This window comes from Pholcus phalangioides, unplaced genomic scaffold (assembly GCF_987345545.1).
Source record: "Pholcus phalangioides strain wild (caught in Gottingen) unplaced genomic scaffold, Ppha-v1.0 ptg000013l_1, whole genome shotgun sequence".
Taxonomy (NCBI): Eukaryota; Metazoa; Arthropoda; class Arachnida; order Araneae; family Pholcidae; genus Pholcus; species Pholcus phalangioides.
In genome coordinates, this window is record NW_028301606.1 from 18,804,231 (window position 1) to 18,822,648 (window position 18,418).

The window sequence follows — 18,418 nt, forward strand, 5'->3', positions numbered from 1 at the left end:
TAAACATGAAGTCTCTCTTCATAACTGAAGCCCTGTGTGCCAATAAAGACACGCGTAGCTCTTCTCTGCACCCCTTCAACGAAGTCTATGTCCCTCTGTAGGTATGGTCTCCAAAACCTTACAGCATACTCCAGTCCAGGAAGAACTAAGCCTCGAAAAAGCGGAAGAATGACTTTAGGAGAACGCGAAGAGACCTTTTTGAAAATGAGACCAAGCATTCTATTCGCTTTTTTGACAACCGCTGAACAATGTTCAGAAAACTTAAGTCGCTCGTCAATGAGAATTCCCAAATCGGTGACCCTAGTTGCATCCGGGATAGTGACAGCATTCAACTCGTAAGAGAACCGTGGGTTGTTCGAACCAAAATGAGCGACCACGCACTTATCAACGCTAAACGTCATGCTCCATTCATTTGCCCATGCTGCAATCTTGTTTAAGTTGGTCTGGAGCAACTCCCTATCGCTTTCATTCCTATTACACCCATTAGCTTCACATCATCTGCGAATTTGCTAGTAATCCCATCGATACCCTGATCGAGTTTATCGATGAAAAGTGAAAAAAGTATGGGGCCAAGGACAATTCCCTGAGGAACTCCACTTGTGACGTCTGTCCAACCAGAGAATTCCCCGTTCCCCATAACTAGTTGCGACCTATCTCTTAACCACGATTCTATCCAATTCAGCAAGTTGCCCCAAATTCCAATCTCGTGTAAACGCTTCAAGAGTTTGCCATGTTGGACCCGATCGAATGCCTTCTGGAAATCAACGTCTACATTTTTGCTCTCACCCAAAGCCTCAGTCACGTGATCATAGAAGCAAAGGAGGTTAGTTACACATGACTTCCAGAACCCATGCTGATTATCCGACAGTACATTATTCTCGTCTATCCACTTCACAAATCTTTTTATGATAATTTTCAAAATTTTCGAGAGGGAGCTCGTCAAACGCACTGGACGATAATTTGACACCGCTTCTCTACTACCCTTCTTAAATATCGGAACAACGTTAGCAAGTTTCCAATCTCTTGGGACGATACCCTCAGCAACACTACTCCTGTATATCTGTGCGACTGGCCCCAACAATTCATTAGCACATTCCCTGAGAACCCTGGGATAGATGTCATCTGGTCCTGGTGCTTTGCTTGCACATACATTTCTTACAAGATTTAGGGCCTCCACGTCTTCTACTTGAATATCGTTGAGGGTTTTGAGCCATCTTTTAAAAATTTAAGCAGTAGAATATGGAACGACCATTTCATCTAGAACATCCACGAGCCGCTATGGTGGTCGAGTGGTCATAGTGACGGACTCGCATTGCGGGGACCCGTGTTCGAGCCCCACCGTCACCACAGTGGTGGTCGGCTGAAGTTGGGTTTCTGTGGTTCCCAACTTCAAGGCGCAAATGCGAGCCGATCTCCCCGTTAAAATGTCTCGCCACAGTCCTACAAACAGTACAAATATTCAGTCATTACACTTCACTCACTTCACTTCTGAGATGTCGATGGCAGCACAGAAAAATCATACACAACACTAGATACGCACTCAGACTGTTAGGTACACATACTTACACTTCCGGCACAACTCAAAAAAAAAAAAAAAGGACATCCACAATGTCTTTGCAAGATTTTTCTCAGAAGAAAGAGTATAACTCTTACAACACATACCAACTCATTTATTGATTTTTCATGCGGAGAAACATCTTCAAAAACTTCTGTAAGAATTTGATCCCATCTTCGTAACTCAAATAGAGAGACATTTTGGTACACGTAAAGTAACACCATGACGCGCAAGGGGGTGTTTAACACCCAAGTAGCTGCATTCAAGAGAACAAAAGAGAAAAGTTCGCATCTTGCATGTTCCCCGTACTAAAAGATGACATTATAAGCAGCTACACTGGGTTAAAAAAACTTAAAAAATAGAAAAGTTAGAAATTTCGTAATATATATTCGCGTGAGGTGCGAAACACCCCTTTGCCCGTGGTCGCGGGATAGGTTCGAATCAATAAAATTTACCGTATTTAGCTTAAATATTGTGAATAATATACCAATTTTGTGTGTATTTTTTTCTTTTTTAAATTCGACAGCCCTGTCAGTATAAATTAAGTTCCTTTACGATTTAGTATTTTCTATGAAATTAAAAGAGCCTCACTGGTTAAAATCCTGAAATAGGCACCTTACCATTAGCTAAAATGTTAAGGACGGAGGCGTACAAAGAGGAATTGGCATGAGGGTTCTCGGAACTTCACCGTGTCGACCAAAATATATTATTAATAAACTAAATATTATTATTAATAAACTAAATATTATTATTAATAAACTAAATATTATTATTAAAACCAAAGATTATTATTATTAAAACTAAAGATAATTATTATTAAAATTAAAGATTTTTATTAATATTGAAGATTGTAATTGAATTGAAGATTACTGGAAGAAAAGGCTTGTGCTATTTCAATCAATTTCTGTTAATTTAAAGGAAGGTTTATTTTTTATGAAGGGGTGAAGCAGAATTTCTCTGAAAGAAATTCTTTTTGTGCCCTGCCTTAAAATTTATCCTATGATAACATCCCAAAGGGCTTTAAACCCTTTCAGACCCTGCATGACAAATATGATGGTTGCATTTCTCACTCAATTTTTTAACGTCTGAGAATTGAGCCCTGACTTGAAGGATTATGAAAGTTTTGAGTTCGAAATGAAGTGATATGATCTTTGGGGTGGAAGGGGGGGGGGCTTCATGAGAAAGCACTTAAAGTTGAACTTTGAGAAGGTTTATAAAATGGCTTCCGGGAAAAATGCGATTTATTACATAAAATTTAGCAAGAAAATCATATATGTGAAGATGAATATACCCTGCACCAGCTTGGATGAAAAAAATTAAATGAAGGGAATTATATTTCTTCACAAAAAAATAAAACTTATAAAATATATACTGTAAAAAATCAAAAATTTGAAAAAAAAAATTGCTGACATATAAGTATGTTTAATGTATTTTTTGAAAATCAAAATGCATACACAAAAATCTAGATAATTACAAAACTTCAATACTCGTGTCCGATAGGGATTAAGAATACAAAAACTGTATGCGTTCATAACTCGAGTTGTCAAGTTTGATCGCAGTAGCTGTGATGCGAATAAAAAATATCGAAAAGCATAAAAAATAAATTCTGTTCTTTCAGTCCAAGAGCATCATTTCACTAGATGCCTCCCACATTTACTCACTACTACACACACTACTCGTAAACATTCTGGTATGACTAAAGATTCAAATGATGATGTAATATGTCCCGTTGATGAACGTCTTTTTAGCGTATTTTCAACGTTCTTTAGCGCGTTTATTTTTTGGATCAAACAACACACACTGCGGTGCTTTCTTTATTTTTCTAGATTGTGAATTTATTCTCTGTAGTTTGATTTTGTCACTAAATGTTTTGGACGTCCATTGCTGAATTTGCAAGAGAAGTGTTTTTTTCTTATTGCGAGCAATCTCTTCAATTTTCATTGGTATTTTTGGTAGGTTTGAATTTTATTTTCTCGCTCCCATTTCATTTTCAGTGTACCTTCATCAGGTTTGTGACCGTTGCTTTTTTGTCGATAATCAATTTTTTTCGACATTTTTCGGGGTTTTCCCGTTTCTTTGACACAATTTCATGAGTATTTGGGCATTAGTGTTAGTGAACTTTTTTGCGGGTATTCTCAGTAATTTTTTTTTCCATTTTGGGTCCTATTCTTTTAGGCTAGTGAATAGATAATTAGCTAATACTTATATAAATATATATTTCTTTCTCTTTGATTTAGTGTTGAGCATTTTTTTTTTTCGTGCAATCTTTTACGTATATTTTGCATTGTAATGTAATTCACGTTATTTTAATTTCCTATCAACGTCTCTCATTTTCCTATTTTTTAAGTGTTATTATCTAGTTTGTAGCAATAGTGTTAGTATGCCTCGACCACGATAAGTGTTGTGTAGAGCTTGCGACGGGAGGTTTCCCTGATCGGGGCGGATAGTAGCTGATACTATTAGTTTTAAGGGCTGTTCGGATAGAGCAAGGTTGGAACTCGAGGTCGAAGCGTTTCGAGATCGAGTTAGGGGTTTAGAGGGCCCGGCTATTACGGAGCCACCTGTAGATGAAGAAGCAATATCCACGAACAACGACAGTTTAGAGGGTGAATGGGTGGTTGTGGTAGAGGGGGGAATAGTGATAGGGGTTTAATCATCGGTGATTCTATGGTTAGGGAACTATACAACAGACCGTGTAAGGATTTTCGGGGTTTCGAGCGCTGTTGTCTTCCTGGGGGAAGATTAGCAACGTTCGAGACGTTTTTCATCGCCGAAAGTTGCCTTACGGGTAATCCTGTGGGTGGAAACGAATCAGTGAGCCTCTGTCAGAGTACCGTGATAGACTCTAGTGTGCTCGTAAAAATGTGAATTTCGGGCCGAAATGTCAAATTTTACGAATTTAACTTGAATTTTTTCAGACCTTACGTATTTAAATAAATATCATCGTTGTGCAATACTGATGTCCAAAAACAAAATTCCATTATTTGTCGAATCTCTGTACACCCGAGACTAGGTACCCGTTAGCGTGGGTAAAAAAAAGTTGAACTTTTTAGAACATACCTATAATTTGTTAGAATCATGAATTTTGTGAATTTTTGCGCAGTTTAAGGAAACATTAAATGATTTAATTGAATTGAAATTGTTGCGATGTATGAATTGAGGACAAATAATATATATAACACGAAACCCTTTCTAAATTTGAGACATTCTCCTTTGAGCTCCTTGAGATACTAGGCTGACTCATCTGTCTTTTTTTTATTGTGACGTCAGTATTATCGCTATGCTTGTCCTATCCTGGTTTTTCTTCAACGATTTCCGGGACATCATTTATAGCAGCAAACCTGTTTTTGCTCAAAGATGGATGACGAGTTCACTCTTTTTTATAGGGAGCCTTAAGACTCCCTAATGTACCACCTTGGTATGTAGGGGGGGGGGGTTGTGTTGGACATTTGATTTGGATATGGGGACGTAAAAATGAAATACAATTAAGATACATTGCAGCGACTCGCATGTTGAAAATATGGTTGTTATGAACGTTGTCAGTACCCGTGTTTCTCCCATAGTGGGCAATATCATAGGTGCTGACATATGAAGAAAACATTGAGGGAGGGAGCTGAAAGTTGAAAGTCGTTCGGTGTATATGGGACTCTAGCACATACTCAGGAGGGGATGAAGTGCATTGCATTTTACATTAATTAATTATTGGGAGGGCAGTAAAGCAGTGGTTACCAAACTTTTGCTCTCCTGCTATAACGTTTATCCACTGCTCCCCATAATAGTTAAAAAACCAATTCAAAACAATGAATACGCACACATCAATGTAGCCAGCTCACTATTTTGTGATGAATTTCTATGTTTGAATAATCCTGTGATTGCATCATATTTTGATTGTTCTTTTCCCAAATTTAATTGTGCTTGGCAATAGTTCTTCTGTCAGTATATATGTAAGGCTATGTGGGGCCACGCACATATTTCATCTTGTCTTTCCATTCATCTAAGGACTAAGCAGATCGACATTGAGCAGATGCGATTAAATCTGGCACTACCCTCGGGAAATACCCCTGGACTGATGATAATGGTGATTTCTTCCTGATGGGGCTTCAGAGCTTGAATTGACTGAAATTTTACCTCATGGAGAAATTTTTTTTTGTAACCTGACGAAATAATTTTTGTTATATAATTGTAAGTTGTCTCGGCTCACGGTCGGGTTGTTTGTGCGATGGCGTTCGAGTCTGTCTGTGGTGGTTGTGTCCGGTCATGGTGGTGGGGTGTGAGTCATCCGTTTGGCTGTGCGTCGGTGGCTCGGACGTGATGGTCGTATCGGATGACAACTGCGGCGGACATAACATCTCCTCCGTTCGGGTGTTTGTGTGGTTTAGGCGTTAACATGTGAAGTCTTTCCACCATAGCTTACATACTTAGGGGTATCTAGTTAATATCCCATAAGAAGACAGAGTGGGAGCCATGTTTGGTATGGGTGTATATGGACTGCATGTAATTCAGGAGCCGCAAACTCTAAGGATACTTTGGCTGAAAGCAAGACATTGCATTGAATATTTTTCTGAGAAAGACTAAGGTGCTTATAATGGGAATCTATAGAAACTGTAGTCTAGAAAACTTAGTGAAAGGGATATCGGCAATCAGGAAGAAATAGCATGGAATCTAATTTCCAGTTATACCAGGCAGTTGCGCAGCTGAAAATAGGAGGGGGGATCGTATGAAACTATGATCTGGCATGCCAAATTGAAATTATACAAGTTGATTGTGCGATTCGAAGGTGGCGTGATGCAGAGCCATCTCAACGCATGGGTTGATTCCGGGACCATGGCCACTACCACGACTAAGTTATACAGAGCGCCAGATCAAAATAAGTTTTTAAAGATCCCCATTTTTGAGATCACTATTGGCGTGATAGCTAATACTAAACGTTAGGTTTTTCTTGCTGTCATTTAAAACCCCTCCATATAAATTTGGCTTTGGTACACCTTTGAAAGTGCTCTTAGCCATCACGTAGGATATCGGTCAATCTTACAATTTCATTCTAGTCAGTCGAACCCGGGTCCCTCGATTCAGCTTATATCCCCTATGGGGACAGAGCGGGGGCCATGGTCGGTTTCGGGTCCCTCGATTGCCGGACCCGGGTTCGACTCACGGTAGAGGCAGTGATGAGTTTTTCCCTTGCTTAAAAAAAATTAACATCTCAAATAATAAATATCTTCACAACATCCAGTCTTCTGTATATCTTGTATTAACAAGTGAAGAGCGACATTCATGTCACAATTCCATTCTAATTTCCCCCTTTTTTTATAGTGTTTTATATTGAGCAATTGTTCAGGGAATTTTCAAAGGTTCTTCTTTTGCATATTATACAATGTTATGCATTACTCTTTTCACAATTTTTTTGATGAGGATAAAAAGAAAAATTGTATCATATTTTGCCCTAGAAAAGGTGGATATCTTATTGCCTCTTGCAACATTAAAAATTATTAATGATGGAGTTTATCCTCCCATTTTATTAAGCAAAACATATATATTATATTATTCATGGCTCCTTGCTATGTGTTCAATATACGGAGTTGGTAGGTGGTTCTGTTCATAATTCCGACAGAGCCGAATTGAAAAATTTAATTTCGCCGTATAAGCCGCATTTCATGCTTTCTGGCGGGATTTGCATTTCTTACAGTGACGGGCGTTGGTGTGTCGATAAGAATAATAAATTGCGAACAAATAAATAGAATGTATTTGATGCAATTTATTTATTCTTATCAACGCCCCACGCCGCGAGAAATGCAAATCCTTAGAGAAAGCGTGAAGTTATACGGCGAAATTGAATTTTTACTTTACTGCGTCGGGTTTATAACCCAGACCCGTTGGTAGGGGGGTCATACAATAGAGAATTGAACCGAACATGTTCGATTAGTGCCTCTTTCATCGTCGAAACACGAACAACAAACAAATAAATGAAAACACGAACCAAAAACAAAATTGATCAAAACACGAACGAAACAAAAAGAACGATAAAAACAAATATGGCGTCTTCACATGCCATGCACGAAAATCTGAAAGGTTTGATTTGTTTTTGGCACGTAATAAGATGTGTAACGTCGGATTTCACAATCCGACACATTCCCACAGTGTGAACGTACCTACTGAAGACTGATAGGTGGAATTTATATCGCCCGCATTTCTACGTTGTCCCACGTCACGTCAGAGTAGTGTGCACGGATTTTTGCGCGTTACGTCACATTACATCATCACATACTTTACATTACGTCAGCTTAGTTTGAATGCACCCACAGAAGACTCATTGGTGGAACTTTATATCACACGCATTAACGTGTGGTAACCAGTGACGTAGCTGGGTAGGAACAGAGGGAGCGATTGCTCCCCCAATCGAAGTCTTGTCTACATTGGCGCCCATTTTTCTAAATGACTTTGGTCTTTAAAAAAAACTTGAAAAAAATATGTATTGAATTTTTCATTTTCTAACTTCATTGACTAAAGTGTTGAGTAAGGAAAAAAAAAATCTACATTTATATTTGCGCCTCTTGCAGTTTCACAGTGATTGGGTTTGTACCAATCCTTAAGAGAAGAAGGGAAAAAAAGAAAATGGAGGTTTTTTCATTAACAATTTTTGACAATTGCTCTCAAGCTCTTCATTTGGAAGCATGTTCAGATCAGCCTCTGTTCCCCACCTTTATAAAAAGGCAGAATCTTGCCCGCTTGTAGCTCTAACTTTTTTCTCTTGCTATTGGTCGTTCTCGGTAGAGCTCCTAGAAATACCTTTTAAAGGTGTGAGGATATGGCGTTCACGAAAGGCTCATTCTGTTCTGAAGGGCCAGCATTGACTAAGAGGGCCTTTTGAAGATATTAGGCACAGGAACCTATTGTGGACAGACCACTGAACGTATGAAGTAATGGCCAGGATTCACGCTCCACGAAGTATCGCCCTTTCTTTGGGCGTTTTAGGTAGAGTTTGAGCTCCTAGAAATACCACTTTGTGTATGGGGGACTTAGCTAGATTCATAGTGCCTAGAAATGCCACGTTATCTGCAGGTGTCTTGGCAAGAGCTACTAGTTTGTGTATAGGGCAGTGTCAAATATTAGAAAAAGGCGGAAAATAGCTATGGGCTTTCGAGCTCTAAAAACCCAAGATTTTGGGGCACAAAAGGGGGTTCGGGAAGAGTTTCTTAAAGGTGGGTAAATAAAAACCTATAATCTTTAGTCAATAAAGCTCTGATATGCAGAGAAGGGGAAAGGAAATTATAGTCTCCTATATTTGTACGATAATATATTGCACTATATTATATACAGTGATAGAGTGCATAGTTTTATGTCAAAATGTGACTATTTCAGAAACATTGTCTTTTTTCATGGTGTAATTTATCTTTTCTATGAATCACTGTGTGTTTCATCATTATGCATATACAGCAGTGAACCGAATCGGAGAAATTATTCCCTGGAAAAAGTTATGGCCGGTGTGTTTGTTAACTCATGGCATGTATATCTCCCCTCCAATTAATCCAGTGTTTCTTAAACTTTCGGCATCCGTGGCCCCCCTGACTTCATCATAATTTATCCGTGACTGCCCAGAATAGCCTGATGCAGGGGGTCTCGAACGTTTTCCTCCCGAAGGGCCCCTTTCCCCTATTCAATGCTTATCCGCGAGCTCCGTCAGCTCCCTAGAGCTGTTTAACAAAATATATTTTCGAAAAACCTTTGTCGGGTCCACCACTAAGCATCCCGAAGGTTTTTCAAAGAGATTGTTAAACTGCTCTGGGGAGCCGCGGGCAAGCATTGATTAAAGTAACGGGGCACCGCAGATGGAAAAAGTTTGAAAACCCCTGCGCTAGTCTGTACCATTCATCACTCATATATTTTCATTCTTCTCTGATTTGTTATAAAACACATCGCATGAATTTATTTCACTAGAAATAAATATACATATACTATGCGCAATGCCTTTTTAAGTTTTTGAACTTCGAGCTGAACTCCCCCTTTAAATAGTATCTCCAAAGGAAGCCGGTTGATAATAAAACATAAGAAATATTTCAATCTGTTCATACACCTGCCACTTTCACTTCGATTCGGAAGATGAGCACAGTTGCACTACAAACACGCATCAGAGATACTTAAATAGATTACAGACACATGCGACAATTTATGGCACTCTAATTCGTTTGAAGCAGTGGTTCCTAAACCTTTTTGGATTCAGGCCACCCTCCGCTTGTGCGTCTGCAATCTAGTAGTATGTGATAACCACTGCGATCGTGTGGGCATCATGATGGATTCATTCCGGTTTGAACCCCACTAGTGGCACAGTAGCGGTTGACTGAAGCGAGTCTTTTTTTCTTTTTCTTCAATTTCTAGGTACGAATGGTGGCCCATCTTTCGTTTGGAAAGACTTCCCGCAGAGAGCAGACAGGCTTCCACCGTGGTATTTGCATAACACGAAACTTCAGGCATCTGCCAGTTTTACTTCTAATATGGAAGACAGAGGGCAAAACCTCTCGAACTGAAACCATGCATAACTATGACATCATATATACGGTATGGTCACGCATAATATAAGAAAGAACTTTCCGGCATGCATTAATTTGTTAGAAATTCCATAACAGAAATGTCTTGGAAGTACATGCACGATTGAGTAGAAGTAGTGTACATGGGATACGTGCTTACGATAACAGTGTAAGATGATAAAAACGATTAAATGGAAGCATGAAGATTTCTCTGTACTTTCATATCTTGGAATAATTTTAGAGAGAAAGAAAATATATATTATTTCCTTTCTTATCATCCATTTTTTTTATCTTTTTTACTATCTCCTATCATTTTTTATGTTAATCTAATTTTTTTTTCAAACTACCTGTTAGGGTGACTTCCCAGTTGTTTTTTGTGTTTGCATTTGTATAAGTACACAAAACATAAAATGGGATTTACATTTTTTTTTAAATTAATTAAAAAATTAAAATTTATTGTTCAAATTGAAAGATAATTAATTTAATTTGAAAAATAACATCCACTGAAAATGAAATAAATTTGATTTTTATTAAATTGGGAAATTTAAAGTTCGATTCGGAAGATCGAAAAATTTAAAGTTCGATTATACACTAATGCATAATTTTAAGTCTGCGCCTTAAGCACGAACAAAAAAATGGCGCCTTCCCCAATTTCGCTCCCCCATGGACCAAAACCTGGCTACGCCACTGGTGGTAACACGTCACTTCAGCGTCTTGTGTTTCAGCCTTAAGGCTAATTTGTAAATAATGTTTATTTTCATTTGATTATAAAGAGACAACAAGAGATCATAATAGAAACAATTACGTAATCTAAACAGAACAAGAAATTTCGTAGTGTTCGTATACTCTTTATTTCAGAGTTGCGTTTGTTAGTGAGAAGGGAGCTAGTGTGCAAACTGAATTGAAATTCGCATTCAAAATCATGAGCTTTTCAAAAATATTCGTAAAAAGTGTTTTTTTGATTATATTAAGCGTCTGTTGCCTTTCATATGCTTCAATACTTGATCTGGAGAAATTTTTGCTCCGATATCAAATTACACAATTGCGCATATCCTTTGATGAAAATGAAGATGGCGGATGGGAATCCGTGGACTTGCCGAAAGACATCTTGCACATAGGTTTCAACTATTTTGGACAAAAAGTTGAAGTTTCCGCCAATAAATCTCCGGATATTCTGTTGAACAGGACTACGGTCGAAATACACGGACATGGAGAAAAGTACATCGGACCTTTCCAAGGCAAGTTTTACGAGTTCGAAAACGATACGACTTCAATTTTGGGATACATAACTCAAAATGGTGGTTTCGTGGGAATAATAGCAGTGCAGAATGTCAAATATAATTTGATTGAAGCGTCCACGTATTTTAACGGCACTTACATGAAACCAAAGACGATTGTGTATAGAGATGTCGATATGAAAGAGATGACTACTCCGATCTGTGCCCTGAATCCAAACTTCAATGCAGAAGCAAATCATACGTTTACTGGAAACGAAATCAGGAACGCGAACGATTCATACGGCAACCGCTCTGATACTGAATACAAATTTGATTCATCGGAAGACATTTCATTTATGAAGAAACAAATCTCTGGTTCTGATAATTTTCTTGAGTGTAGGGTCGAGATGATCGGTAATGTAGAATTTTACGAACAATTGAAAGACGATGCTCTGCAGTTTATGTATCTAATGCTGAAGGTGGTAGACAAGACATTTCGCACTACAGATTTTGGAGAGGATATCGTTCGAATACTACCGTGGAAGATTAAAATTTATAAGGACAAAAATGGACCAGATTATCCATTCCCTAAAAACACAAAAGACATGTACAAATATTTCGCTGCTTTCAAAGATATGAACGCCGCTCGCAGCGATAAATCATGTTTGATATTTGGCGTGACGGGAACAGCATTAAGCCCTAAAGGATTGGCAATTGAAGGAACTGTTTGCTCGAAACATAATGGAAACTTCGGAGTTGTCACAACTTACATAAATCCTTACTCATACCAAGCGTTCATTCACGAGTTTGGTCATTCTTTCGGAGCTCCACACGACGAAGACGATAACGCTACATGCTCACCACAAGGGAATTACAACTACGCAATGAGGCCATTCGGCTCTCATGGGAAGAATTACTGGAGCTTATCTCCGTGCAGTATCGATAATATTCGTCCCGTGTTAAAGCTGGATTATGTCAGAGAATGCATGAAGCCTTTACCAGCTGAATGTGGGAACGGATTCAAGGAAGGACAAGAAGAATGCGACTGCGGTCCCAATGAACATGTATGTGAGAGAATAGACAGGTGCTGTACGCCGAAAGGTGGTCTGGATAATGATAAAGAATGCACTTACCGCCGCACCAAGGGTTACACATGCAGTGATGAGGCAGATGGATGCTGCACGAACTGTACAGTGGCAGCGTTTGGAAAGAATTGCTTTTCTGGTAATGGAGGTTGCATTATTGGAACTTGCAATGGAGTTTCCAAAGATTGCAAGAGCCAGATGCGTGCTATTGATGGGAAAACTTGCGTAAGCACAAGTGGCGGGGTCAAAACCTGTTCCTCAGGTTCGTGCAACAGCAGCTTTTGCCGAGACCACGATCTCGATGTATGCTTTTGTTCGTACGAAAATAGCTGCAGAGTTTGCTGTTTGAAAGATGGAGTGTGTGTTTCCGCCGAGAAATTGGGATTTGTGCCTAGTGGTATTTCAGCAATATTGCCTTATGGTACAATCTGCGGTCATCAACTCCAGTGCAATGGCACCGGGTATTGTATTTCACCCACAGGCGTGTATCCAATCAATGCCGGAGTTGTTGTGGCATACGTTTTTGTTTCACTGATTTCGTTGGCTGCTATTGCGGCTTGGGCTTACTACTATTACGTCATCAAGAAGAAAAGGCGTCTCTCCTCACTGTGGCCTTGCAAAAGAGTACAACCATCATCTTCTCATAACGCTTTGCATAGCCCTGCTAAACATGGGCGACATCATGGAATGAAAGCTCATCCGAAACTCACTCGTAGGCAGAATCATTAAGCAAACACTCATAGCCATCTTCATCAGAAATTTTAAAACGTTACGTAGCAGCGATACAGAAACATGTACTAGTAAAGAAACATTGAATTTCAGTTCAATAATGTGATTAAGATGGTTGACAGCTTCATTTGGAAATGTGCTAAGCAGAATGCTTCAACTCGAAATACCAAATAAAGATGTTCTTTTGATTTCGTGATAGTCACATTATGTGATATTGTTCTTGCAGCAGTTAATTGCTATGCAATCACACTACTCAACACTGATTTTATTGCCTTATATTACATTTCAGTGATTTTGAGGTAAGTTTGAGGACCCGCTTCCAAATCTCGAATTGGTTTAATCAGATTGGCGTTAGTTTTGAAAACAAAGTAGAAATTAAATTATAATAGTAATACGTAAGCAGCCACAAATTACCTTGAAACTCTGGGAAATATTAATTGACAATGAGCACAACTCAATGCAATAAATCAATTCAATCACGAATAGCAATCAATCATACTCAAAATGGTCTCTTCGTGTTCTCCTAAAGTAATATATTTTTCGTCCTGGTTGGAGTATGCCATAAGGTTTGGAAACCATACTTACGGAGGGACATGGTGTTCTTCAGAGAGAAATTCTGAGTCCCATTTTGTTCTCATTGTTTTTGAATGACCTCATAATTCGCTTAAATTCTGCAGAAATAAAAGATTTGTCTTTCCCTGATGGAACACAACTCAACATCTTGCTGTACGCGGATGACGCAGTGTTACTGGCGGACTCCCCTATGAATTTAAGAAGAAAAATTGATATTCTAGAGCAATTTTGTAAGGACTATAAACTAACGGTCAATGTGAACAAAACAAAAGTCTTGGTCTTCCGTAAGGGGGGGAAGAAGTCCAAAAGCGATACATTCTTCTACCAAAATAAAAAATTGGATACCGTTAATTCTTATACTTACCTCGGAATTCCCTTTTCTTCCTCTGGAACATACCATCTGGCAAAAAATCACTTCCAAGCGAAGGGTATATCTGCAATACATGCATTATGGCCTATTCTTCTTGGAGCCAAACTTAATTCACCTTATAGCTGGTTTAAACTATTTAACGGTATGGTAACCTCTGTCTTGATCTATGGCTCACCAATTTGGTCAATGCATTACCTTCTACAACTCGACAAATGCTTCTCTTTTTTTATTAAGAAACTATTTAATTTGTCAAAATATACTCCAAATTACATATTGCGATTGGAACTCGGATATACCTCTTTATCTATTACATTTATAAAGTTGATTGTTAAATTCTGGATACGTATTCTCAAAATGCCGGACTCTAGACTTAGTAAGAAATCATATTTACACCAATATAGCAACTCGTCCACTGAGTCAAAATTTAACTGGGCTTCAGACGTCAAACTGTTACTTGAAAAATCTGGCTTTGAGTTTGTTTGGTTTGCTCAGGATCCCAACACAGCTGTTAAGTTTCTGCCACAGATTCTGCAAACACTTGTAGACCAGAATCTCCAAATTGACATGAGTGCTATGGAAAATAGTAATAACCACCCTCGTTATAAGTTTCTCAAATCGCATACATTTGTTGAGGATTACATGACATCAAAAATTGATATCACAGTGAAAAGAGTCCTTTTTCAACTTAGAATAAAACATAATTCAATCTTTTTTCATGGAAAAATCTTTGCAATATCTCCCCACAATTTCTGCAATATGTGTAATCTGAACGAACTCGAAACCTGGCACCATGTTTTTTTCAACTGTTCAATCTATCGTTCATATAGACGAAAATATCTGTCTAACCTCATAAGTCATTTTGATTTGAATGGTCTCTTAAAATTATCCCATAAACAATATCATCCAATTTTCAATTTCATTGTAGCTGCTCAAAGACTAAAAAATTTTATTCTCACAGAAAGCGAGTATGCAAATGAATCCGAGACATAAATATATTTTGATGCACTCTTTGACATATATGTGTGTGTGTGTGTGTTTTTTTTTTTTTTTCCTATTCAAAGAATCTTCTTATGTTCCTATTCAATGCGTTTTTGTTTTAAATATTTTTATGCATTTTTTTTTCTTGCTTTATTCAATATATTGTTTGTAACGTTTGTCACGAATGTAACTAACTCAATGCAATCATAATCCCCAATCTCAAATTGATGTATTGTCTCTCTCCCTTCAGCGTATGATATATATTCAAATGTCACCACCATTGTAATAGGCTCACGGCCTAACAATAAAAATTATGTCTGTCTGTCTGTCTGTCTGTCTGTCTGAATAGACAGGTGCTGTACGCCGAAAGGTGATCTGGATAATGATAAAGAATGCACTTACCGCCGCACCAAGGGTTACACATGCAGTGATGAGGCAGATGGATGCTGCACGAACTGTACAGTGGCAGCGTTTGGAAAGAATTGCTTTTCTGGTAATGGAGGTTGCATTATTGGAACTTGCAATGGAGTTTCCAAAGATTGCAAGAGCCAGATGCGTGCTATTGATGGGAAAACTTGCGTAAGCACAAGTGGTGGGGTCAAAACCTGTTCCTCAGGTTCGTGCAACAGCAGCTTTTGCCGAGACCACGATCTCGATGTATGCTTTTGTTCGTACGAAAATAGCTGCTGAGTTTGCTGTTTGAAAGATGAAGTGTGTGTTTCCGCCGAGAAATTGGGATTTGTGCCTAGTGGTATTTCAGCAATATTGCCTTATGGTACAATCTGCGGTCATCAACTCCAGTGCAATGGCACCGGGTATTGTATTTCACCCACAGGCGTGTATCCAATCAATGCCGGAGTTGTTGTGGCATACGTTTTTGTTTCACTGATTTCGTTGGCTGCTATTGCGGCTTGGGCTTACTACTATTACGTCATCAAGAAGAAAAGGCGTCTCTCCTCACTGTGGCCTTGCAAAAGAGTACAACCATCATCTTCTCATAACGCTTTGCATAGCCCTGCTAAACATGGGCGACATCATGGAATGAAAGCTCATCCGAAACTCACTCGTAGGCAGAATCATTAAGCAAACACTCATAGCCATCTTCATCAGAAATTTTAAAACGTTACGTAGCAGCGATACAGAAACATGTACTAGTAAAGAAACATTGAATTTCAGTTCAATAATGTGATTAAGATGGTTGACAGCTTCATTTGGAAATGTGCTAAGCAGAATGCTTCAACTCGAAATACCAAATAAAGATGTTCTTTTGATTTCGTGATAGTCACATTATGTGATATTGTTCTTGCAGCAGTTAATTGCTATGCAATCACACTACTCAACACTGATTTTATTGCCTTATATTACATTTCAGTGATTTTGAGGTAAGTTTGAGGACCCGCTTCCAAATCTCGAATTGGTTTAATCAGATTGGCGTTAGTTTTGAAAACAAAGTAGAAATTAAATTATAATAGTAATACGTAAGCAGCCACAAATTACCTTGAAACTCTGGGAAATATTAATTGACAATGAGCACAACTCAATGCAATAAATCAATTCAATCACGAATAGCAATCAATCATACTCAAAATGGTCTCTTCGTGTTCTCCTAAAGTAATATATTTTTCGTCCTGGTTGGAGTATGCCATAAGGTTTGGAAACCATACTTACGGAGGGACATTGAGTTGGTCGAGGAGGTGCAGAGAAGAGCCACGCGTTTTCTTGATGGCATGCGGGCCTTTATCTATGAAGAGAAATTTTATTTTCCGAAATGTTTACATCTCTCGGAAGAGCGCAGATGTGGAGTAGATACAGGGTGGGCACATAGGTGGAGATAAACTTGGAAGTCTGATGGTGGGAGGGGGGGGGCACGATCATTATTGCTGGGGGGGGCAAGATGATGCTGATGTCTGCATTTTATATCTGTCGACTTCACCTTTGATGATGGGGGGGGCGTGCCCCCCCCATCATCAAAGGTGAAGTCGTGCCCCCCCCCCCCCCCGTATCTCCGCCCATGGGTGGGCAAATAGTCCGTAAAAACTTTTAAAATGTATAAAAATCGGAAAAATAACTAAAGAAAGGTTTGCAGGGTTAGCATCGCTAGGTCACGGGGATTTTATTTAAAACAGTAAAAAATAACTCAAAAGAGAGCCGATAGGTGACACTGACCTTCACAAGTCAAAGAAAATTGTATCGATCTGGTTCATAAAATCTGTCGGAACTGAAAGATGCGATCCGTTGAGGGGCATGTATGCATCCGGACCAGCTGCACTCTACCGTTGTTGGGTTGTGACTCGCCTGCAATGTGGTATCCCCTGTGGTGGATATCACAGTATCAATGTGATCACGTGGAACACATACTGCTGTAATAAACGATTTGGAGGCATTCTGTTCGTTATTTGCGTATCTTTCCATTGAATTGTGTACGTCAGTGCCACCTATCGTATGTTGTTTCAGTTATTTCCCCCGTCTTAATAAATTCCCGAGACTTTGCGATGTTAACCCTGCAAACCGTTTTTTATTTCGGTTATTTTTCCGGTTTTCATGAATTTTTAAAATTTCTACGAATCTTTGCCCACCTTTTTTTATTCACGGTTTTTGAGCTAAATAGAGTTAATTTCATTGATTAGAACTTGGTTGATTTCTGTCTTTTCGAAACCAACAGATTTCTGCAGCTGAGATATCGCAATCTCAAACAGTACTGGTCCCGTGCTGGACTGTCGTCGACAAACAGTTACGCTGTCCATTATTTAGAGTGAAATTCTCTCAAGAGCTAAAAATATCCACAATATGTTTATAGCGAACTTCTTTTTCATGACGTATTCAGAGTGATTGGTAGAGGAAAAAACAATGGATGTTTCAAAAATCTTCAGTAAATTGATGTTGCTCGCGCTGATGATTTGTGGCTTCTTAATGGTTTCATCTCAACTGGAGGAATTCTTATTCCAGTACAAAATTATGGAATTGCGCATATGTTTTGAGGAGAATGAAAAAGAACCATAACCATTGGATACGCCGGACAACATGAAAATAGGTTTCAATTAATTTGGTCACAACGTTGAGGTATCGGCTGATAAACTTCCGGATTCAATGATGAAGAGGACCACAGTTGAAATACACGGGAATGGTACAACATACATCGGACCTTATAGAGGTAAATTTTATAAATGTGAAAACGACAAATATTCTGTTTCAGGATACCTTACGAACTGTGGCAGTTTCGAAGGGATAATCAACATGCAGAATGTTACATATAATTTGGTACAAACTTCCACATATTTCATCGACATGCTGTCAAAGACGATTGTTTATACGGATATTGATATCAAACCTATGGGAACACTCAATAGTTCGAGTAACCGACATTTCATTGTAGAAGAAAAGTACACTCCGAG

The 18,418-nt window shown here is 38.7% G+C and overlaps 1 protein-coding gene across 1 annotated transcript; it reads left to right on the top strand.

Moving 5' to 3' along the window:
• Positions 1-10,996: 10,996 nt before the first annotated feature.
• Positions 10,997-13,105, top strand: LOC149078721 (disintegrin and metalloproteinase domain-containing protein 29-like). Its single transcript, XM_089240447.1, has one exon. It carries the CDS (start codon positions 10,997-10,999, stop codon positions 13,103-13,105), a length of 2,109 nt encoding a protein of 702 aa, XP_089096573.1.
• Positions 13,106-18,418: the final 5,313 nt, after the last annotated feature.

Coding starts and splice junctions, on each gene's coding strand:
- LOC149078721 (XM_089240447.1), top strand. CDS start 10,997: ATGAGCTTTTCAAAAATATTCGTAAAAAGTGTTTTTTTGATTATATTA.